Consider the following 25,310-nt stretch of genomic DNA (forward strand, 5'->3'; position numbering starts at 1 on the left):
TGAATTCACCCATTTGATTACATAAATGCAGGCCATGTGTTTGCCTCCTGTTCCCCCCCACCCCCCAACACACAAAAGTGGCTTGTTGCTCTCCTAAATGGGCCTACTAGTCTGACCAGCAGCTTCTGTTTTGTTGCTCAGTTGACCATCTGTATTGTTGACTTAGAGAACATTATGTTCATCCACTTTGGCCAAACTAATATTCATTATTAAAACTGTCTTCTTTATTCATCAAAGTCCAATTCAGATGACATCTCCTTCATAAAATCTCCCCTGATTAGTCATCAGAAGTGCTCATTTTTATCTGATGTTATTTTATACCACTCACATTGCACATTTATGAACTGACTTTGTACCTATTATGTTTAAGTTTTTCAAAGGTGAGGATTATGTGTTGCTTATTTTCATTTTCTCTAGAATATAATAAAGGGTCAGGCTCAGAGTAGGCAATTAATATATGTATGTTGAATTTAATAGAATAAAAAGTGAATTTTTTTTGTTTATTTATTTATTTGTTTATTTTTGAGATGGAGTTTCACTCTTGTTGCCCAGGCTGGAGTGCAGTGTGCGATCTCAGTTCCCTGTAACTTCTGCCACCTGGGTTCAAGCGATTCTCCTGTCTCAGCCTCCCGAGTAGCTGGCATTACAGGCATGCGCCACCACGCCCAGCTAATTTTGTATTTTTAATAGAGATAGCATTTCACCATGTTGGTCAGGCTGGTCTTGAACTCCTGACCTCAAATGATCCACCCACTTCGGCCTCCCAAAGTGCTGGGATAACAGGCATGAGCCACTGTGCCCGGCCATGTTTATTATTGTTATGGTTATCTTGGCTCTCCAACTAAAGGATAAGTTCTTTGAAGATGACACATCATAGTTTTCAATAAATGGTAGCTATGATGATGATGATGATGATGATAGCTATGATGATGATCATGACGACAATGATGACGACGATGATGACGACGACGATGATGACGATGGTGATGTTGATGTATACTATTCTAGGTACACAGTAAATAATCGTATCTTTAGATTGGCAGCTTTTTTTTTTTTTTTTTTTTTAGACAGTTTTGCTCTTGGTGCCCAGGCTGGAGTGTAATGGTGCAATCTCTGCTCACTGCAATCTCTGCCTTCTGGGTTCAAGCGATTCTTCTGCCTCAGCCTCCTGAGTAGGTAGGATTTCAGGTTCCTAACACCACACCCAGCTAATTTTTGTGTTTTTAGCTGAGAGGGGGTTTCACCACATTGGCCAGGCTGGTCTCCAACTCCTGACCTCAGGTGATCTGTCCACCTCAGCCTCCCAAAGTGCTGGGATTACAGGTGTGAGCCACCGCACCTGGCTAGATTGGCAGCTTTTAATTGATTAGCTAAGAGCTGTGTCGGAACTAAGAACCAGAAGAGCCAAAACATAGAGATGGCTAAAGGTGACCCGGGAAAGCTAGAGGCAAGATGTCAGACTGACTTTCCACAAAGGAGATTTTATATATCCAGTCAAACTTTGGATGTTTGGAAAACTATGTCTGAGGAACAGAAATTTGAGTTTAGTGAAATGGCAAAGGCTGACAAAATTGGAAAATGAAGGCCAGGCGCAGTGGCTCATGCCTGTAATTCCAACACTTTGGGAGGCCAAGGTGGGTGGATCACCTGAGATCAGGAGTTCAAGACCAGCCTGGCCAACATGGTGAAACCCTGTCTCTACTAAAAATACAAAAATTAGCCAGACGTGGTGGCGGGTACCTGTAATCCCAGCTACTTGCGAGGCTGAGGCAGGAGAATTGCTTGAACCCAGGAGATGGAAGTTGCAGTGAGCCGAGATCGTGCCATTGCACTCCAGCATGGATGACAGAACGAGACTCCATCTCCAAAAAAGAAAAAAAGAAAAGGAAAATGAAGAACGATTAGTCCATTAAATGACACTAAAAAGATGAGTGATTTCAGTGCTTCTGAATGGTTATGATGTGGTTTCTTCTTTATTGAGAATTTCACCCTAAGATCAAGCCTCATGGCAAAGCTTTTGTGAATGTAAAAAAAAAAAAAAAAAAAAGTTGACGCATGGGATAATTTGAGACACAGTGAAAAGCAGCCTTGCAATAATGCGTTAAGCTGGAAGAGAATATGAGAATGTTGCAAACCGTAGTGTCTAAAGGAGACTTGATGGCAATGTAAGCCCTGATGAGACGATTTACTCTTTAGCCATGAAAAAGACAGAGAAAGAAGAGGAACACTTAGAAAAGAATACGACTGGGGACAATGATGAAAAAAGCTGTATAGGCCGGGTGCAGTGGCTCATGCCTATAATCTAATACTTTGGAAGGTAGAGGCAGGAGGATAGCTTGAGCCCAGGAGTTCAGGACCATCCTGGGCAACACAGTGAGATTACTGTCTCTATAAAAAAATAAAAAAAATTAGCCTGGCATGGTGGCATGTGTCTGTAGTTCTAGCTACTTGGAGGGGTGGGAGAGTTGGGAGAAGGCTGCAGTGAGCTGTGATGACGCCACTGCCTTCCAGCCTGGGTGACAGAGCAAGACCCTGTCTCAAAACAAAAAACAAAAAACAAAAACCAAAACCTGTATAATATTCTTCTCACTGTAACCTCCGAATAAGGGAAATACCAGAAACAAAGGTCCTTTCATTTGGGATAATGTCTATTCCTTCACTACTTTAACTTACAAAATAGAGTTATTATAGCAGAATAGTTTCTAAAAGCCTTGAAGAGGCAATAGTTAAAATGAATTCTTTGAAACTGTGCCAAAAACACACGTATTTCTAAATATTTAAAATGAAAGCAGCTTTGTGCACTTTCACTGTGAACTTTGCTCTTGTTCTAATAAAGCATTTCAGGATGATTCAGGCACTTACAAACATGTCAAATGGTACTAACTCTATGGTTATTATCTATATAACCTTAGCTATCAGCTATGTTTATTTGTAAATTGTGAACACATACATGTAAGTGAGTGTGTGCACACACCCACACACTCCTGCCCCAATAAATCCTTGTGCTGTGCTCAGATTGGCCATAGTCTGTCCACAAGATTGGATCCATTAGTTCCGCAGAAGACAGCCATTCACCTACAGTGGCTTTTTTTTTTTTGTATGATGAAGTAGCAATTCTAATGACCATTTTAAGACAGGAAAATCAGTACTATTGCACTCCATAAGAAGTTAGTCAAGAAAGTGTTTTTCTTTCAATAGAGGAGTAGTTACATAAATTATGGGAATACATATCATATTACAGTGTATGCCTGCTAAAAAGAATGGGGTAGAACAATATGTACTGACATAGAAAGACCTCCAAGATATATTAAGTAATAAAAGCAAGTCTTAAAACAACATATGGTGTGACCTCAACTCAAATTTTATCTCAGAAATGCTGGGTTTCCCATATAAGCCCACTACCACTGACTCACTGTAATCCATTATTTTATTTTCATCATAACAGTGATGATTGTCAGATTTATACCATATGCTTGTATAGTAGTCCCCCTGTATCTGTGGTTTCAGTTTACCACCGTGCAAAAATATTAAATGGAAAATTCCATAAATAAACAATTCATAAGTTTTATATTGTACACCATTCTGAGTAACATGATGAAGTCTCTCACTGTCTCACTCTGTCCCACCCAGGATGTGAATCTTCCCTTTGTCCCGCACGCATCTCCACGCTGTAGCTGCTACCCTTCTATGAATCCCTTAGGAGGTAGCTGGCCTACCAGACAGACGGTCCCAGTATCACAGTGTTTGTGTTCAGAGAACACTTATTTTCCTCAGTAATGGCTCCAAAGCACACGAATAGTGATGAAGCTGTGAAGTACTTCCTTTTAAGTTAAAAGGTGAAAGTTCTCGACTTAATAAGAAAAGAAAAAAATCATATGCTGAAGTTGGCTAAGATCTATGGTAAGAACGAACCTTCTATCCATGAAATTGGAAAGAAGGAAAAAGAAACCTGAAAAGGCATTTAAGTTTGTGGGTAGAAGACATGAACAGAGCATGTTCTGATGGACAGCAATTGGTATAATCTGAGGTGTCAGGCATCTCCTTGGGGTCTTAGAACAGATCCCCTGTGGATAAGGGGACATGACAGTAGTTTGTTAAATTTGTTGCCTGTATTTTTCCATTAGAATGTAAATTCGAGGTCCCTGTTTTGTTCCCAGCACCTAATATGCCTGTCACAGAGTTGACTCTCAGTGAATATCTATTGAATGAATGAATCATTGGGGGGTGTGTGTGTGTGTGTGTGTGTGTGTGTGTATATATATATATTTGAAATGGAGTCTCTAATAGTTTCCCACGCTGGAGTGCAATGGCACCATCTTGGCTTACTGCAACCTCTGCCTCCTGGGTTCAAGCGATCCTCCTGGCTCAGTCTCCTGAGTAGCTGGGACTACAGGTGCCTGACACCACGGCTGGCTAATTTTTGTATTTTTTTTTTTTTTTTTTTTTTTGAGACGGAGTCTCGCTCTGCCGCCCAGGCTGGAGTGCAGTGGCCGGATCTCAGCTCACTGCAAGCTCCACCTCCCGGGTTCACGCCATTCTCCTGCCTCAGCCTCCCGAGTAGTTGGGACTACAGGCGCCTGCCACCGCGCCTGGCTAGTTTTTTGTATTTTTTAGTAGAGACGGGGTTTCACCGTGTTAGCCAGGATGGTCTCGATCTCCTGGCCTCGTGATCCGCCCGTCTCGGCCTCCCAAAGTGCTGGGATTACAGGCTTGAGCCACCGCGCCCGGCCTAATTTTTGTATTTTTAGTAGAGACAGGGTTTCACCATGTTGGCCAAGCTGGTCTTAAACTCCTGACCTCAGGCGATCCGCTTGCCTCAGCCTCCCAAAGTGTTGAGGGATTACAGGCGTGAGCCACTGCACCCGGTCATATATTTTTAAAGCCCACATTTGTATATGTGCACACATACAGGTTAAAAAATGGAAAAATCATTGACAAGATACATATCAAACAGTAAATATGTATTACCTATCCATAAGGGAAACTTTTATAGCTTACTCTATTTCTGTACAGTGGGAATGTATTCATCTATTCCTCGTTTAAATTTAAAAATATATATATATATATACACACACATATATATATATATATATATGGCCGGGTGCAGTGGCTCATGCCTGTAATCCCAGCACTTTGAGAGGCTGAGGTGGGCGGATCACGAGGTCAAGAGATTGAGACCATCCTGGCCAAAATGGTGAAACCCCATCTCTACTAAAAATACAAAAGTTAACTGGGCATGGTGGTGTGGGCCTGCAGTCCCAGCTACTTGGGAGGCTGAGGCAGGAGAATCGCTTGACCCCAGGAGGCAAAGGTTGCAGTGAGCAGAGATCGTGCCACTGCACTCCAGCCTGGGCAACAGAGCAAGACTCCATCTCAAAAATAAATAAATAAATAAATAAATAAAATAAAAATGAAACATTAAGACATGAAACTGTAGCCCTTTTTACCTCTTTCTCAATGGCAAAGAGCCATTAAATGAAAGTTTAAAAGTAATATAGATTCAAATACTTAAACATTTGCAAAACTTTGTAATATTGACTATGTTAGAATGAGTGAATCAATGTTTTTGAGGCAAGAAAAGTAGATTTATACTTTATGACAATTTACAATTGTAGATTGAGGCAATAAAAGGACAAATCAAAACCCATTCAGTCAGAAGACTGTCCCAGCGCGTGGGGGTGGGGGAGGGAACGTGATACAGAGTATTTTTTCTGCATTTCAGTTTGTTTCTCAGTGACGCTCAGTTTAATTACGACTGAGTTGAATGCGATGGCTACTTAAACTAATATACAGTCTTGATTGTTTAAGGCTCCTTGGTAGCAGGAGATTATATAAAAATCAGGTGTATCGTTTGAATGGGAGGTGAATTTTCTTGATTTCGATTTTTTTCAGCAGCAATTTAGAGTCGTGGAAAGGGTGGGGTGAGTTCACTGACTAGTTATCTGAGAGTATATTTGAACTGGGCATAGTGGTGATCCCAGCTGCATTGCTGTGTATGTGCCACTTTAGGTCCTGATTAAACTGTCTGAAGTTTATGCTTGAGGGGAGGAGAGATTTCCATGCAGATTCTGGACTTGTAAAATGGAAAAAGTTCATCTAATTATTTTGCTAAAACATGAAAGCATGTTTAAGGGAGTGTATGAGTTTTCCTTCTATACTCATCCAGTCTTTAGCGTAGGGAGGACTTTGTTGATGAGGGATTGAGATCCCTCTCACTCTAAGGGCCCGGCGCTGGCTCTCAGTTTTGGGGTTAGTGTCTTTGGACAGGGTACAGCCTCTGAGAGATCTCTGGGATGACTGCTGGGAGAGTTTACTGCCCCCACTACCCCCACGATGTCCCCAAATCTCTTTGTATCTCTTCTCTTTGTTTTTCTTCATTCCCTCTTTCTTTTTCTCGGCCATTGGTCCCTCAAGCATTGACTGCTCTTCAGACAAAATTCACTGCTGATCTTGGCCATGCTCAAAGTACATTTCCGTGTGTTGCGAGAGGTCACAGAGAGAATCAAAAGAGGAGGTTAATTCATAGACAAAAAAGGAGAAGCTTTAATGGGCATGGGATTTCCGATTGGGGTTATGAAAAAGTTCTGTAACTAGATAATGGTGATGGTTTTGCAACATTGTAAATGTACTTAGTGCCACTTAATTGTACACTTTAAAATGGTTAAAATGGTAAAATTTATGTTATGTGCATTTTGCCACAATTTTTAAAAATGAGGCCTGGGCAACATAGAAAGACCCCTATTTTTACAAAAGAAAAAAAAAATAGCTGGGTATGGTGGCATGTGACTATAATCCCAGTTATGCGGAGGCTGAGGTGAGAGGATCACCTGAGCCTGGGAAGTTGAGGCTGCAGTGAGCCACGATCATGTCGCTGCACTCCAGCCTGGGAAACAGAGCAAGACCCTGTCTCAACAAACAAACAAAAAACAAAAACAAAACAAAACATAAAGAAAAAAACCCAAAAAACACTTTTTCTAAAGTGATGCCCACATTTACAAGTTCTCTCCTATTTCTTATCTCCTAAAGTTTTCATTTAAACATTTAAGAGGACCTAACACACACACAAACACAAACACACATCACCACCACCACCACCACCACCACTAAACTTAAACAACTAGCAGGGGACCCTGCTATTCATATGAATATATGTTTGTGTTGACCAATGTATGATCTCTCAGTTGGACCTTACTGTGGCCAGCAGTTTTCAGGAGGCTTTTCTGGGCTGAATAGAGATTAGGATGTTATGCTGTAAAATGCATCCAGGAAATCTTTAGGCAAAGCATTAGTATAGGATATATTGCTGTGTATGTATGTGTATACCTATGCATGTAGGTGCAAGACCTAAATCACCTGAATCTTGCCAATAAAAAGAGATACTTTGGGGCTGACTGATTCTTCACAAACAGCTTCTGTTGCCTTCCAATTCAACACGGAACTTTACTCATGGATCACTTTACTTTTCTAAATATAAATCACAGAACTCTACCACTGTACTTTTCAGTCTCACTGAACTAGCCAAACATTAACAAGTAATTGCAGAATTGCAGAAAGTGCATGAAGTAACATTTTCAATTTTTTCGCCATGATAGGGCTGTGTTAAAGTCAGGTTCCCTCTGTTGGCTGAGATGAGGGTTGTAGGGCTGAAGTTTGGCAAATGTCAACAGGTTAGTTTTTGTGTGCTGTTACCTCACTCCCTCTCTTACTTCATTACTCTCCTTTCTTCTACCTCCTAAAGGAACTATATTCTTGGAAAAGAACTGAGCTTTGATTCTGCAACATAGCACTGGCAGGGAAGAAGAGCTGCTCGAATATCAGCAGTGAAGCTTGGTTTTCCTTGATCTGGATGTAGACAGCCCCTGACCTTAATGACACATATTGAAGAGACCGGGCTAGTGAGAACAGCTGCTTAGTGAATCACAACAGCAGATCAGCTCCAGTCTCGGTGGGGGTGCTAAGCAGAGCAGCCAGCTCACCCTCACAGGCACACCCTGGATATCTTGTTCGCATTTCTTTTCTGCAATAATAGTTCTTCATTCACTGTGTACTGTAAGGATAGATTTCATGAGAAGGAAAAGGCAACTACAACTCAAGTTTTGCAAAAGGTATTTGACATTTCTGAATTTCATTAAGGAATTTGATTAAGGAATCAAGCAAAACTGCTGATTCTAGTAGCCTGAGGGTGACAGATGGTCAGTTTTTCATCCCTGGATATTAACATCCTCATTCCTCTCTCTCTTCTAAGGTTCCTTAAGATCTTTCCTGGATCTAGTCAAATCACTTTATAATTCAGAGGTGATTCTGTCCCCTTAGGTACTAGGATCTGAATATGGTACCTACAGATGCAGACACTTGGTGTCAGTGATATAGTGTGACAGGAAAGATGTCCTCTAAGTATTAAATAAACACTTAGTCCTAGTGATCAAGAAGATTTCATTCAAGAAGGAGTATTAATCATTGGGTTAACGTGATTCTCTCCTGCTCCAGCCTCAGTCTGTTTAAGACAGAATTTACTCTTTCTGAACTCTTCGTTGTTCTAATACTACTGCTTCAACCTTAAAATATTCTAGAAATGATTTGCCTTCATAAAAATTTAGTTTAAATAATAGTTTGATGATGGTTTATTGGTTCAGGCAGGCTTTACTAAAAACATCTAAGATCAAGATTGCCTTCTGTTTTCTCAAATATTTCCAGAGAGGGAGAGTTTGTTACTTTTTTCAGCCTTTTAATGACTCTTTCAGAGCACAATCACTTGTGAGATGGTTTGTGCCTGTATCAGTGCAAAGCTAAACTAGATAGGCCTTCTGCCATATCTTCTTTGCCAACTTATGTTACTTCCTTGCAGTGCCACTGTGAAGAGTGTTGCCAGTAGCCCCCCACTTACAGCACCTGCTCAGCAATGTCACAACTTGAAATATTTTACGACCTCATTGGAGAACCTGGGAAGAGTGTAAGGCAGAAAGGAGACTTTTTGATTATTTTGGAGAGCTGTCAGTCCTTTAGGCGGTGGCCTGGAGAGGCAGTAAAGACACTCAGGGTCAAGGGTTCTCCAAGGTGACACTGTACCCTTGTTCCAAGTCTGGGTTGCAAACCTTAAATATTTTTAGCCCAACAGAAAGAAATGTTTCTAAAAAGACCTTTGCTGTCCATATACCCCTAGGAATCAGACCATACTCAAAGCAACTACTGTCAAACAGGATTCATCTCCAACTTTGAACTCTTGTGTGGTGCTTCGTGGTATTAGTCCCTTCACACTGCATTTTCCTCTCTTTATCTCTGGCTCTCTGTATTATATTCACTTTAGCTTGTCTACTCTCTTTTCACCTGCCTCTTCAAAGTAAATAGGTCTTAAAATTACCTTCATCTTTCAACACTTTGCACCATATCAATCCCTCCTAAGAGTTCCCAGTTGCTTCTTTACTCAGTTCTAATTTGGAGGCCCTACTAATTTTCCCTTATCTCTTCTTGCATTCTGTATATTCAGCTAACAACAATTGGGAACTTACTGTATGCATTAACATAGGAAAATTAAAGCACAAAGAGTATGTCTTTTTCTCGTAGGAAAATTAAAGCACAAAGGGTGTCTCTTTTCAGCTATCCAATGTATTAAATATATTTTAATACTATGATTGAACCATTTAATTTTTCTGCTTGCCCATTTATTAATTTGCCTTATTCCATTTGTAGACCAGTTGACACAATACTAGTGAATAAGTCAGGACACACACGGTTGTTGCTGGAAGAAGCTGTATTTCAGGTAAATACATGCATCACTTAATTACTCTAGATTTTTGGTTCTTCAGATTTCAGTTTTCTTGTTCACTGCTGTATTTGCAGAGCCTAGCACAGTGCCAGACACAAAGCAGTGCCTTATAAATACTTGTTAAATAAGTAAATATATGACATTAGGCTGATGGGGCATACATTCTGGACCTTTACAACTTAAAAGTAACCCCCAATCTGAGTTCAAAATAATTTTTAACTTTATACATGGCATGTATAGTTTTTTAAAAATGCTTTATGTGTTTTTAATATGCTTTAAAAATGTTTCAGAACATGCTTTAAATAAGCCAAAGTCGTCAAGAGACTTAATCTTTAGTTTACCTTAAATCTTAAAACTAACCCCCAATCTGGGTTCAGAATAATTTTTACCTTTATACATGGCATGTCTAGTTTTTAAAAAAATGCTTTATGTGTTTTTAATATGCTTTTAAAATGTTTCAAAACATGCTTTAAATAAACCGAAGTCTTCAAAAGACTTAATCTTTTTGTTTGTTTGTTTGTTTGAGAAGGAGTCTTGCTCTGTTGCCCAGGCTGGAGTGCAGTGGCGCGATCTCGGCTCACTGCAACCTTTGCCTCCTGGGTTCAAGCAATTCTCCTGCCTCAGCCCCCCAGGTAGCTGGGACTATAGGCGTGTGCTACCATGCCCAGCTAATTTTTGTATTTTTAGTAGAGACAGGGTTTCACCATGTTGGCCAGAATGGTCTCTATCTCTTGACCTCATGATCCGCCCGCCTCGGCCTCCCAAAGTGCTGGGATTACAGGCGTGAGCCAGCGCACCTCACCGAGACTTAATCTTTAAGGGTTAGGAATGAGCAGATATTCATTATTTTAAATACATGTTTATTGGTGCTCACGATATCATTTAAAACTGGTGCTCGTTTATTCTCTTGTGAGTGAGGTGAGCTAATGTTTAGTTATGCTCAATGCTAAATGCTCATATGTTCAGTGGGCAGAGTGCAGGTATCAGAGTCAAACTCTTCTGGTCTGAACCTTGGAGGGCTACTCACTAACTATGACCTGGGACCAGTTATTTGCATTAGGAAATTAGCGTTAAGAAAGTTCGAAAGCAGCAGCAGGCACCTCGCAGGTCCTTGTTAAGTAAAACAGATCTGTGGAATGCATCTAATAATGTCCCTACATCATAGGAGACTTGTGAAAATTAAATGAGATATCTCTAAAACACTTAACATGGTGCCTTGGTACCTAGTAAACACTCGATAAATCTTATATTGTTATGTTTAATAGAGAAGACATATTAAGATATTATAAAATAAACACATGTAACACCAGAGAACAATGAAGTGATGTGCTGAATGACATGAGTTGTACATAAACCTGGACATCAGAAAAAAGGAAGAATCACTTCCCTGGAAGGTGAGAGAAGATCTTTCACAATATCAAGAATTAGTGGGGCCGGGTGCGGTGGCTCTCACTTGTAATCCCAGCACTTTGGGAGGCTAAGGCGGGCGGATCACTTGAGGTCAGGAGTTCAAGACCAGCCTGGCCAACATGGTGAAATCCTGTTTCTACTAAAAATACAAAAATTAGCCTGGTGTAGTGGCATGCACCTGTAGTCCCAGCTACTCAGGAGGCTGAAGCACCAGAACCTGGGAGGCGGAGTTTGCAGTGAGCCAAGATTATGCTACTACACTCCAGCTTGAGCGACAGCGCAAGACTCCGTCTCAAAAAAACAAAGAAAAACAAAACAAAAAAGAATTAGTGGGAGCAGAATAGCGTAGTGAGAGGAAGGAGAATTTTTCAGGCGAGAACTGAAGGCAGCCCATGGCCCAGAGGGCTGAGGGGAGAAGAGGAGACAGGAAAAATTGAGGAAGAGTCGGGTCAGGGTGTGACAGGAAGTAAGTGGTAAGGAGCTGGATGGGGCCAAGCAGTCGAAGTCCTGGAAAGCCTGACAGCGATGCTGGGAGTTGGGCACGGGCGGCAGACAGCATGCCACCCCCGAGGTGTTCAGGCAGTGTGGTGTAGAGGGTCCTGTCTCTTCTTGTTTGGGTTGCCCTGGCCAAGGCTGTCTCTTGCAATCCATTCACATGCGTTCCAGGACCTGCATGCTTAAGATCCCTTTTATTCCTGCTTGATGCCCTTTGGCCCAAGAATTTACTACTCAGCTTTTATAACTCTTTCTTAAAATTGTCTTTCTTCTGGTGAATGACTGTGCCCCACTGAAAGTGTTTTCCTGAAAGGAAATGATAAGGGAGGAAAAAGCTCCAACTACCCCAAGTAGGCATTTTATAGGCGCTTGTACAAAGCGTGAGCCCTTGTGTGTGCCTCGCTTCCTTTCTCGTATTTTCTTTGGAATGGGAGCAAGTTATCATTTAAAAAATAACAATGATAATGGACTGGATCCTATCAGTGATCCAAGGTCACTAAAATTCTCTCGCTATATCAATCCTTTTTGAGCTGCCAGGCTTCATCTAAAAGGTGCACCTCAAGTCTCTAAAGGATATACAGTTTATTTTCAGGGTTTTACAACTCAGTCAAGCTGGCTAAAGGCTGAATATATAATGAACTACTTTTCAGTCTTTGCAGGCCATGATCTTAATATTCTTCCATTTCAGTTTTGCAGCAATTGGGGAATCAGGGATTAACACTTTGGTTACCTTTATTCATAGGCTTATAAAAAGAAATAATCATCAAAGAGTTGGCAGTTTTGAAGATACTCATATATACAAACATAAGGGTCATCTTCATGGAGCATATTGCATTGACTATTGCATTTGCTCCTCAAGTGGGGATATTACATATGAAACTTTACAGAAACTATATACATGTGGAAGATTATCTCCAGAAAATTAAGAAAGCCCTTTCCTAAAGGTGAATAAAAGGAAGCAAGAGAAAGAAAGCTGATGACTGGTATAGCTGAACTTAATAAGTGCTAAACAGTAGCATCCTAGAAGGATATTTATAGAATATTTTGTGTAAGAATTTATATGACCTTTTTTTTTTTTTTTTGAGATGGAATCTTGCTCAATCGCCCAGGCTGGAGTGCAGTGGTGCAATCTCAGCTCACTGTAAGCTCCATCTCCTGGGTTCACGCCATTCTTCTGCCTCAGCCTCCCAGGCAGCTGGGACTACAGGTGCCTGCCACCACGTCTGGCTTTTTTTTTTTGTATTTTTAGTAGAGACGGGGTTTCGCTATGTTAGCCAGGATGGTCTCGATCTCCTGACCTTGTGATCCACCCGCTTTGGCCTCCCAAAGTGGACCTATTTTTAGACATTCTTCTTCTGGCCCTCAGAAGATCAGAGAAAGCTGGGTGGTAGGGTGTGGTGGGGGGAGAATCTGTATTATTTTGTTTTAGGGTTGTTTGACATTTGAGCTTATTAATTAACTCTGATGCCTTCCAGTGCATTCTGCCAACTCACTGGACAATTTCTGTATAAATGAGGTGGGTCAGAAGGCAGCATTGAACAAACCATGACCATGGGCCAGCTTATGTTAACTCATTTAAACCTCACCACATCCCCGTGTGGTCAGAATTATCCCAGTTTTATAAATAAGGGAAAAAGGACTCTGAGAGTAAGGAATAACTAGTTGCCCAAATTCTTTTTTTTTTTTTTTTTTTTTGAGACGGAGTCTAGCTCTGTTGCCTAGGCTGGAGTGCAGTGGCACAATCTTGGCTCACTGCAACCTCCGCCTCCCGGGTTCAAGCGATTCTCCTGCCTCAGCCTCCCGAATAGTTGGGATTACAGGTGCCCACCACCACGCCCAGCTAATTTTTGTATTTTTTTAGTAGAGATGGGGTTTCACTGTGTTGGCCAGGCTGATCTCAAACTCCTGACCTCATGATCCGCCCACCTTGGCCTCCCAAAGTGCTGGGATTACAAGCACGAGCCACCGCACCCAGTCGAGTTGCCCAAATTCTTATATGACTCATGAGGGCCATGCCAGGACTCAAGCCCTCATCTCCCCAGCACACTGGACTCGTTTTTTTTGCATGTGGTAGCTGCCAGGGCACATTCTCTTGTCTTGTCTCTCCTCTAGTCTCATAATGGTCCTAAGCTTCCCAAATCATTTTAACTTTGATTCTTTAACCCACTTCCAAATTATAAAAACTGAACTTATTTCACATTTACTTCTTTCAAAGAATCACTCAATATCCTACACTAATCTTTCATAAAATAGATTTTGTGATCAAGTAAGTCTGAGGAATACAGAACTTAGCACAGTTGGCCCTGTGCAGTGGGTCACGCCTGTAATCCCAACAATTTGGGAGGTCAAGGTGGGTTGATCACTTGATGTCAGGAGTTCAAGACCAGCCTGGCCAACATGGTGAGACCCCTATCTCTACTAAAAATACAAAAAATTAGCCAGGCATGGTGTCTGTAATCCCAGCTACTTGGAAGGCTGAGGCAGGAGAATCACTTGAACACGGGAGGTGGAAGTTGCAGTGAGCCAAGATTGCGCCGCTGCACTCCAGTCTGGGCGACAGAGCAAGACTATATCTCAAAAACAAACAAACAAAATAACACAAACACAAACAAAAAAAACTTAGTACAATTTACCAGTTTCTTTCACAAGCTATTTACTCATGTATTTATTCATCCTTTTATTCTGGTAGAACATCTCGAGGGACTAGTTTTCTACAAAACTACCCATCTTAGTAGTGTGTCATCATGGGAAAATCACTTTACCTCTTTGAGCCTAAGTTTTCCGTTCTACATGTCAGACTAAAGATATTTTAAAGGTCCCTTCAGCTTTAAAACTTCCTTGATATGGGCCCCACCTCCATGCCAAATCCAGGCATTTGTGCTACCACTATGAGCTTGCTAAGGATAGCCTAAGATTTTCTGAAAACCATTTATTCATTCATGCATAGAATATTTATTTATTTATTGTCAAGCACTGTGTTAGGTTCTGAAGATAAAAAGACAAGACATAAATAAGACAAATAAGAAACTATCTGCCCTCTGGAGGGGTGACATATATGAACTGATGATTTAAAAAATACATAAGGGAGGAGTAGAAATATGCATAGGTAATACAGACACATGTGAACTGATGATTTTTAAAAATCTCAGTAAGAGAGAAGTAGAAACAGTTACAAGTAATAAAGACTCGTGGAGGAACTGCCTCCCATCTGTGGGAGTTGTGTAAGGCCTAGTTGGAGAGAGAACACCCAATCTGGGTTTTAAGGGATGAGACAAAGAAAGGGAAGCTACTCCACGCAGAGAGTATACAAGAACCAAAGAAAGCATAGGGAGTTTAAGCAGCATCATGTCTGCAGTGATCTACGAGAGTTTGGCATTGCTGGAATATAAAGTTAGAAAGTTCAAGGCAGGCGACGCTGAGCATAACATTGGAGGTGTAGGCAGGGGCCAAATGTTGAGGGCATTCTCTGTCAGATTCTTGAACTTCATCAAAGTGTGTTAGAGATGAAGAGTTGGAGCCGGCGGAAGAATTGAAGCAGAGAAATGACATGTTCACAGCTGCATTTTATACTGTTGTGTGGAAAGTAGATACAAAGATAGATAGGGAGACAAGTGTGGAGACCACTGAAGGTGTTCAGAGGCTAGGTAATGAGTGCCAGGACCAAGAGAATAATGGGAAAGCAGAGAAAGGAATGGATTTGAGAAGTATTTAGTATTTAGTAGGTGTAATCTGCTCAGTCTGGTGATTGATTAGATGAAGAGGGTAAAGGAGAGGCCATCACCTTCTAGTTTGGATGATTAAATATCTGATGTCAGTATAAGAGGAGGTGCTACTTTATGGAGAAAAATGAAGTGATGTGATTGGTTTTGAACCTGTTCAGTGTAAGGTCTCTCTAAGACATTTGCAGATATCTTAAAATTTGGAGTTGTTATACCACAACCCCATTCTGTGCATCCAACTCAAATGGAGGTTTCATTTTGTGTAGAGGACTCACATTTAAGGACTACTCCATATTGCTATTTATTTGATTTAGGTTGTTGGAATATTGCAAATAAATGGCAATTTTATTTTTAATAAAACATGAATATCAATTAAAATCATAAATAATTTCAATGTACTCTTATTTAACCACAGAATTATGAGGCAGGCAATAGTGTTTATACTTAATGGTTTAAGTCTCGTTGTTTTTAAGAGTACAGTCAGCCCAGAGCAAGACTTCGTCTCAAAAAAAAAAAAAAAAAGAGTACAGTCAGTCGTATCTGTGGATTCTGCATCTGTGAATTCAACAAAAAATTCCACAAAGTTCCAAAAACCAAAGAACTTGTCACAGAATTGATGTGTAGGTATTGTATTAGGTATTAAAAGTAACCTAGAGCCGGTGCGGTGGCTCACGCCTGTAATCCCAGCACTTTGGGAGGCTGAGGCAGGCAGATCACGAGGTCAGGACATCGAGACCATGCTGGCTAACACAGTGAAACCCCGTCTCTATTAAAAACACAAAAAAATTAGCCGGGTGAGGTGGCGGGTGCCTGTACTCCCAGCTACTCGGGAGGCTGAGGCAGGAGAACGGCGTGAACCCGGGAGGCGGAGCTTGCAGTGAGCTGAGATCGTACCACTGCACTCCAGCCTGGGCAACAGAGCAAGACTCCGTCTCAAAAAAAAGAAAAAAAAAGAAAAAAAAATTAGCTGGGTGTGGTGGCAGGCGCCTGTAGTCCCAGCTGGCTCGAGAGGCTGAGGCACGACAATCGCTTGAACCTGGGAGGCAGAGCTTGCAGTGAGCCGAGATCGAGCCACTGCACTCCAGCCTGGGAGACAGAGTGAGACTCTGTCTCAAAAATAAATAAATAAATAAATAAAAATAAAAGTAACCTAGAGATGATTAAAGTATACAGGAAGATATGTATAGGTTATATGCAAATACTATGCCATTTTATATAAGGAACTTGAGCATCAGTGCATTTTGGAATCTGCAGAAGGTCCTGGAACCAATTCCCCATGGACCCCATAGCACTATATGTATTGTTGAAAGAAAATAAACCTATACCCACTCGTGTAGATTTATTTTTTTTTACTAGTACGATCAAACATAACTTAAAAAGTCTTCTTTTTACCAAATCCTTAACATCTGCGTAGATGAATTTAAAAGACTGTAAATTGGCTGGACTGGGTGGCATGTGCCTATAAGCACTTTGGGAGGCCAAGGTAGGCGGATCACCTGAGGTCAGGAGTTTGAGACCAGCCTGGCCAACATGGTGAAACCTTGTCTCTACTAAAAATACAAAAATTAGCCTGGCGTGGTCATTAGCCTGGCGTGGTGTCAGCACATGCCTGTAGTCCCAGTTACTTGTCCAAGTACTTGGATGGTTGAGGCAGGAGAATCGCTTGAACCCGGGAGGTGGAGGTTGCAGTGTGCCGAGATGGTGCCACTGTACTCCAGCCTGGGCGACAGAGTGAGACTCCGTCTCAAAAAAAAAAGAAAAAAAGAAAAAGAGATTGTAAATCTACTTTTCTGAACTTCATATATGCCAGTTGTTCCAAGTTCTGCAATACCTCAAAGCCAAGAAACTAACTCCTCACTTTCCCAGCTGTCATGGTGAACTGAATCATTTTCTACATGGCTCCTCTCATTTCTTTCTGAAGGCACTATTTAAAGCATTCCAGCTGAATAGATTCTGCAGGATCTTTCTATGGGTTAGGAATATGGTCTGCATAGGAACTGGCCCAAATATTCCTCACTGGAAGTTGGTATCAGCATGAACCAGATCCGGGTGTCTGGGGCTCTATCAGCAAGTAGGTCTACACATACTGGAAGCAGGTGACGGGAATGTTAAAGGAAAAAGGGACTGATGAAAGATGAGAAATAATAAATTCAAGAAAAAAGTCTCTTACCAGGCTCTTGTTGTATTTTGTGGTTGTTTTTAAACCAAGTGATCTGAGGTTCGGGGGCACCATTAGCATGACAGTCTAAAGTGGTGGAACTGCTGATGGCCACTGTGTGATCGCTGAGGTTTCGCAGGAGGTATGGTGCTTCCTGATCTAATGAAGAAAGAAAGGGAGTTGTGATTACTCGTCAACTTTATTCTCATATTGTCTATGCATATCAACATTTAAAATATACAGAGAAACAGCAAAACTCAACTATTAGGTTTCATTTGCATTTTGTTCACTTTCTCTTCAATCATTAACCTGCTGCTTCCACTTTAATAAGATGCTACAATAAATTGAAATTTATTACAACACAGTGAAATCAAGGACTAGATTTTATATTTTTAGATTTCAATACAAAGGCTTTTGCCTAGCTAGCGAGTTTCCTTCCTTTTTTGAGAGAAGCTTTTCTAAAACTCAAGGATTTTGCATAATAGTTCAGGAGATATAAATAAAAAACATGATTTTGTGTATAGTCTTGTAATGAATTTTTATATATAGTGTTGTAGTGATAGGCTAATACAATTTTGTGTGTTTTTATTGATGTATTTGTGGGGGCATGTTTGTGTTACTCAGCTGTCAGTAACCTAAGTTGTAAGGCAGCAGACCAAACAAGAGAATTTCTTGAACTTTGAAAGCTTTATTGGTTCTTTCCTTCCTCCATTCCCTTCCCAAATGCAAGCAACCAAAGAATTAATTCAAGAGGCAGAGGCACAGATTTGTAGTTTTTGCACTATATAATAGTACAAATATTGTATTTTATATTATTTTCTCTTAAAACATACAAATATGATACAATACAATTTATTTTAATAAAATGCCAACCAATATAGTACAACAAAATGAATTCAATACATTAAGATGCAATACATTACAACATTAAAATCCCACATAAGAACAGCAGTACCCCCAAGGCCCCCAGTGAGTACAGTATATCTCTAATGAAGTAGTCAGTCAGTCCTGCTGATGTGTATACATTCTAGTTAGGAGGGTACTGGATTGGTAGCTAAAGCTTCCAAGGTAAAAAATAAAAACAACTCCTAATATCTTTCCCACCCTCCCAAGTCATTCCTTTCCCCTCTTGTTGGAGATCCTGGAACAGAAATCAAAAGAGTTTTGGCATAACTGACACGTTCTCTGTTACTGTCTTCAATTATACAGTATGAGCTTTCTCTGCCCGTTTTTGATTTCCTCATCTTAGTGTACTAAAACTGTGAAGGCAGCTTAGGAGTGATGACGATGCTACAAAGATGATACATTGCAATGGCCTTGATTCCATGTCCCTGCAGGGTTCTGCCAAGTCCCCAAACCTTTCTCTCTTGAGTCCTGCAGGGCAACTCTCAGGATTAGCATTTGTTAAAGCAATTTAGAAATCCCAGGTTAAAATGTGTATTATCATATAACTTTTATAACGTTGTTGAAGAAGTATATCATGGCAGGGTTACTACCTGTTAGGAGAAACAGATTTCTCAATAAATTTTGATTTCTATAGCTTATCATTAGTCTTCTCATTTTGTAAAAAATGAAATCTGAAGGCAAAAAAAGTGTGTTGAAGGAAGGGCTCTGATGTATAGAAACTTCTTCAAACTAGCATGGAATGAATGATAGCAATGATCCTTTTGCCTCTTTGAGCATGTCTTTCCTATCTTGTCTTGCCCCCTACGCAGAACCATTACAATATTTCTGTTTTTGCATTGGGTGCTATCTGTCAAACAGCTTTTCCTAATTGAAACTGCAGTCCTGTTTAAAACCTTTGATTTATGACTACTTGTACATGCTTGCTCATTACAATTTTGGCATTTTTTTTTACATAGTAAAGACCCCAAACATATCAGCGAAACATGACAAGACCATAAAGAACCGTATCATATTATTTTTTAGTCTCTTTTATGGTGGCAAGCCAATTTTGAAATATCTTATTTAAAACTCAGACCCAATTCACTGAGTTATACTTTTAATAGCTTTCTCAGCACACTATTTCCCATGCATTAATATGATAAAATAATCTATCACTGCCCATAGGTCTTATAAAAAGCAAGTCTGAATATAGGGCCCACAACACTAAAATAGTTTTTCTAGCTACAAAATATAACATCATCAACACAGACAGGATTTGGACTCCCTGACAGGTGGATTGGAAAACGATGTTTAAAGAGAAGAGAACATTTTAACATAAATGTCATTAAGAATTTCAAAGGCCTTATTTGTACTACACAAACTTCAGATGATAGAAGCAGCAAAAAGGCTGCAGAATGTACATGGGACTCTCAATTAAATACAAGGTTCACATAAACATTCTGAAATGTACAGTAATATGCATTTTTCTTTGTACCCATTTCTGAAAAATGTTCTATGTTAAAAATCTCATTTTTGGCTAGTTTCTAAATGATCAATCAACCCAGGAATCATATTTTGTCAATTCTTACTTTATACATTATATATAATCTATTTTGACGTTTTGAATAAGGCTGGTGCGTTGAACCTGTATTTCAAAACCTAAGTTACTTAATGGAAGTAGGTAGTGGCTTTCCAAAGTTTAACAGTGTAGCTGATCCCTTCAAACTGAGAAAATCAGAATTAACAGACATTTGTGCTGGTTATCAGTAGCCAAAGATAGCTGCCCACCAGGTTATTTTACTTTACAGTGTTATGGCCCCAGAGATCTGCCAGGTCACATAAATACACAGCTTCTATCCTCCGTTTGGAATGGGGACTGAGGAACCAGCCTCACACCCCCTATTCCATTTCAATTATTCCCCATTTTAGGCTCCTTTTTTCTTCTTCCCCCCACCCCCTCTGTTATCTTCACCTCCCTTCATACCCCAGGTTAACATACCCTTAGGGTATGTAATAAAAAACAAAACCCACCCAAAAGTTTCTTTAAAAAAAAAAAAAAGACTCTCCGGAAGGATTAATTACACAGTGAACAACTAACACTCTCTGGAATTCTTCTACTCATCTCTTGGAAGTTCTTAAAATCATCTTTTGTAAATACTAACATCCTCCCCTCTCCACAAAAATTGCAACTGGGGAAGGAAATGGTAGGTTTTGCATGTCCAATTCACCATTTTGTTTTCATAAGGATCCCTCAATCATCCTATTTGCTTTTTTAATGTTAGCAGCTATTAAGGCCCCCTCGTTCTATGGTATTAAGGCATTGTTTCCTGAAGGAACACACTAACTTATAATGAACAAAGACGCCAGGCCAAAGAGCCATAGGTAAAATTTCAAGATACAATTGATTTTTCTTTCCTTTGGGCTGACAACTTCCAGGTTACTAATTGTTTTCAGAGCATTTGGGGCTCCATAAAACTGGCATTCTGGGGAAATGCTATTGTTTACTCTTTCACGTTTGACAAAAGCAATTCCCACGTGAAAGACAAGTTTAGCCGTGGGACAGAGTCTGTTACCTAAAGGAGGAAACAGTCTGGTGAGTTCCCAAGCTTGAGAAGTTGTCATATTGTCACCTCCTATTGAACTGTCCAGCCACTGTGTTTCTCAGCCATGGCTATTTTGGTCATTATAGTTTTTGTTTTTTTTTTTTTAATAGTTTATGCAAGTCACATATAATGATCAATCATAAATAAAAACAACAGAACAATGCATATTAAATTGGTGAAAAAGTTATTTTCCCTCAAATGCAAGCTTAAAACAAGAAATTACAACTTCTCTTGATTTAAAACTGGTGTGTATTTTTAAAATTACTTTGAATTCTGCTTCTACAGTTTTGTCGTTTCTTAATCCCCATAAAAATCCTATTAACATTTGCATATGGGGAAAGTGGACCTTTTTAATGGGCAAATTTTAAATTTACATTTAGAAGAATGCATTAATTCTCTGGTTGCAATAGCCTTTATTTCCTTGATAAATTGATTGTGGTACACCTTTGAATTACTGTCATTTTAACATGATAGAGTTCCTTAAAATAATAACCAGAGGACAGGAATATTTAAAATTAAGGCATGATCCACTTTCTTTCAGGTGCCATCAATAGCTGTGCAGTGCAGTCAGAGACAGCAAGGAGCAAACCTTTTGCTAGGCTGGTCTACTGTGGCACTAACTGCATAATTACCTGGATCGCATGAAAGGAGGGAGGGGAAGTTGATTTGGATGGACTCTTATAATTCACACTGCGATAAACCTTTACTATCTCTGAATTACACCAACATTTTGCACCCCTGGGGCCCATTTTAGAAGCTCCAGTTCAAGATTAATGTGCTTAATGTAAAAAAAAAAAAAAAAAAAAAAAAGCATTTTCAAATAAATAAGCATTATAACTTGCTATCCAGGTGCTATTTACAAATCAAGAGCAGATGAAATAGTCCAAAATAAAACCAGGCAGAAGTCCAACAGAGTCTCAAATTCAACTGTACTCATTCTGAGCTGGAAAATTAACTTATTCGTGTCCATCTTTGGCAGAAACCAGCATTTGTTTAAATTATTCAGTTTGTGCAGCTTCAACACTTAAAAATAAAAAGAGGTTGGCATCAAAATGGAAGGAAAGGATCATCCAAAGTTGTTGTTTATCAGGCAGGAGAAAACAGCAAGAGCAACAAACACAGAGAAGGCAGTGCAGGGATCCTCCAAATCCAAACGTGCACCAAGTCGGCCCCCCGGAGCAGCCCCCTCGGCCTGAATGGGGGGCCCAGAGCTGGGGGCTGGGGGTCTCATTATTACTGCTATCATCTCCGAACTCATTTTGGGAGGAGCATCTCCTCTGAGCCTGAAAGTTAGCAACAGTGACAATAAATCAAGATGATATGAGACAACTGTTACTTTTTAATGAGTCCTTTAATGTTTTACATTACTTTGTGTGGTACAATCATTCCTTGTGCTTTTAAATTTGGAGATCCGAGAGAAAACAGCCTTTTTGTTGCAGTGCTCACCTCTGATTGTAACTTCTTTCTTCTGGAGGATTTCTTCCCCTGTGTATACATTCCTGGCTCTGCAGGCATAGGTGCCTGAATCTTCCAGGGAAACATTCATGATGGTAAGATTAAGAGTGATGGAGTGCTCCTTAGTGATGGCCATTTTTTGCTTGCTAATACTGTAGTGCATTGTTCTGTTATTAACTGTCCGCAGTAAAATCCACGTAACATCTCTGTATAAGAACTTGTTAACTGTGCAAGACAGTTTCAGGTCCTCTCCTTCCGTCGGCATTTTTTCCAAGTTAACATGAAACCCATTTGGCACATCTATAAAATAAGAATAAAGAATTTCAGTTCACAGAAAAATCAGTGTCTTTTAATGAGATATTCAAAGATCTTAAGAATCATTTGTGCACAAATTCTCTCAGCATCAGCATTAAAAAGAATGAGTATTTAAGGTAAATGAGCAAACATAGCAGGTGGGAATCAACTAAGTTCATTCTATCAGAAGTGAGGTAGGAAATGCAAAAGAGGAGAGTTATTAGGATGCATTTTCTCTTGATTTACCTGAAGTTATTCTTCAAAGTGGCATGTTTTTTCCAACTTGGGTGTTAACTTTATTTCTTTTTTTTTTTTTTTTTTTTTTGAGTCAGAGTCTCGCTTTGTTGCCCAGGCTGGAGTGCTGTGGCATGATCTCAGCTCACTGCAACCTCTACCTTCAGGGTTCAAACTATTCTCCTGCCTCAGCTTCCAGGGTAGCTGGGTTTACAGGCATGCACCACCATACTGGGCTAATTTTTGTACTTTTTGGTAGGGGCGAGGTTTCACCATGTTGGCCAGGCTGATCTCGAATTCCTGGCCTCAGGTGATCCATTCTTCTCGGCCTCCCAAAGTGCTGGGATTATAGGAATAAGCCACTGTGCCCGGCCTCATTTCCTATTTTTAAAATGATGCACAGTACTACTACTGGCAAGTGACACTGGCAAGTGGGCAAAATAGTGAAGTAACATAAGAGCAATTCGTCCTAAAAACCAAAGGCACACTTATGGTCAAACTTATCCAAAATAGTTTGCAAACAAGTGAAAATAGGAAGTCCTAGGTAAAGTGCCAATCAATTCCACTTTAGTCCTAGACTTTTGCAGTGAGAAGTAACTGTTATTCACTACCCTCCTCCTGCTCCTGTCCCAGATTACTTGCCCTGGTCCAGCAAAGACCACAGTGGGCCAGTGGCACAGTGGGCCAGAGAGGAGCCCACTGATTTACTCAGGACTTCTTTCATGGGGATGGTTCTACTTAGACCTGAGAGAGCAAAGATTTCTTCTGAAAATGTGGACAACTAATCTGGAAGAGTTGCCAGATTCTAAAATGGGGGTGATAGAGGGGTAAAGAGAATAATTTTAAAAATCAAATTTACTCTCAAAAATATTTTAAACATGTTCTGAAGGTGGCTATATCATTAAAAGCCATTTTCTCCAATGTCGATCTCCAGCTAATCTTTGTGAAAGGAAAGTAAGTCTTGGGACCCCAAAATCATGAAGCTAAAGGGAAAAGTCAAGTTGAGAACTGCTTAGCACAAACCTGCCTCCCATTCTCTTCAAAGTCATCCCTCTGCTCTCTGAGATAAATGCATACCTGATTGCCTCCTTTGGAAAGGCTAATCAGAAATTCAAAAGAACAGAACTCCCCTATCTATGACCTGGAAACCCCCTCCCCACTTTGAATTGTCCCGCCTTTCCAGGCGGAACCAGTGTACATCTTACACATATTGATTGACGTCTCCTTGAAATGTATAAAACCGAGCTGTACCTCAATCGCCACCTTGGGCACATGTTGTCAGGAGCTCCTGAGGCTGTCCACTTTGGCAAAATAAACTTCCTAAATTGACTGAGACCTGTCTCAGATATTTTGGGCACCTTCACCCCCATCTCCCAGGTGTCTCTGTCAACACCCCATGAGCTCTTCCCCCCTGCATGCCTCACCTGGGCTGTCAGTCCACTTTGGGGCTGAGAGTTCCTTAGTATCATTTGGCCAATCTCACGGGAGGATTTTAAAAAGTCTGCCGGCCCTGAACTGACCCGCTCTCAAAACCTTCCCATTGCTTACTACTAGTGGTGTATCTGCATTTGAGCAAAGAATTTGGGCCAACATCTTACAAAGTGCTTTGAAGATGAAAAGCATTATGTTATGCTATTATTATTATTATACTTTGCACACAAAGCTATAAAGAAACCTTTAAACGTTAAGGGGACAATAGTCCAAAATTAGATATCATATCAACTCTTTCCTAAATCTCACTTTGCTTGTTTTTCTGATTTTTCTGAGCTTTGGCTTTATTATAAAGTGTCACGTCTGAAGAAATGCCAAAGTATTCATTTGGAACCTGGGAGCGGGGCGTAACAGTGACTTACGAAGCCGTCAGTGGCTGAGGAGAGAGGATACCAGTGGAGGTTTTCCTGCCTTTAAAACGAAAATCTAAGAATGTGCCAGAAGATGCAGGAGGGGCAGCTGACAGTCACTTTTAAGATAACAATAAGGTGTCAGAAATAGTTGCTCTAATTCAGCATCTTTTTATATTTGGGACATTTTCCAAGCATGAGGAGTAAAACATCAGCCATCAACTTTTACACAGATACTAGAGCAGAGGTATTGTGCACTGGTTGCCATCAGCTCTTACAAGACCACAGACTTTCCATTTATGAGCTCTCATCCTGGTAGGTAGAACCCAAGTGAGCCCAAGTAACACCATTGAGATCGTGTAGAGAGTTTCTATTTACTTTAGTGATTTGAAACTTCCTGTGGAAATAGCTCACAGGTTTCCTGATGGAAGATTTTGTTTATCTTTGCCAAGC

At 40.3% G+C, this 25,310-nt stretch overlaps 1 protein-coding gene across 1 annotated transcript in view; it reads right to left on the reverse strand.

Moving 5' to 3' along the window:
• Positions 1-25,310, reverse strand: part of FLT1 (fms related receptor tyrosine kinase 1) — a 192,440-nt gene that overhangs the window by 65,143 nt on the left and 101,987 nt on the right. Inside the window, exons 13-14 of the mRNA XM_050766818.1 lie at positions 22,480-22,788; positions 17,558-17,704 (exon numbers count right to left, since the gene is read on the reverse strand). Of these exons, the coding sequence (XP_050622775.1) occupies positions 17,558-17,704; positions 22,480-22,788 (456 nt within the window). The remainder of the gene's footprint in view (positions 1-17,557; positions 17,705-22,479; positions 22,789-25,310) is intronic.

Source organism: Macaca thibetana, chromosome 17 (assembly GCF_024542745.1).
Source record: "Macaca thibetana thibetana isolate TM-01 chromosome 17, ASM2454274v1, whole genome shotgun sequence".
Taxonomy (NCBI): domain Eukaryota; kingdom Metazoa; phylum Chordata; class Mammalia; order Primates; family Cercopithecidae; genus Macaca; species Macaca thibetana.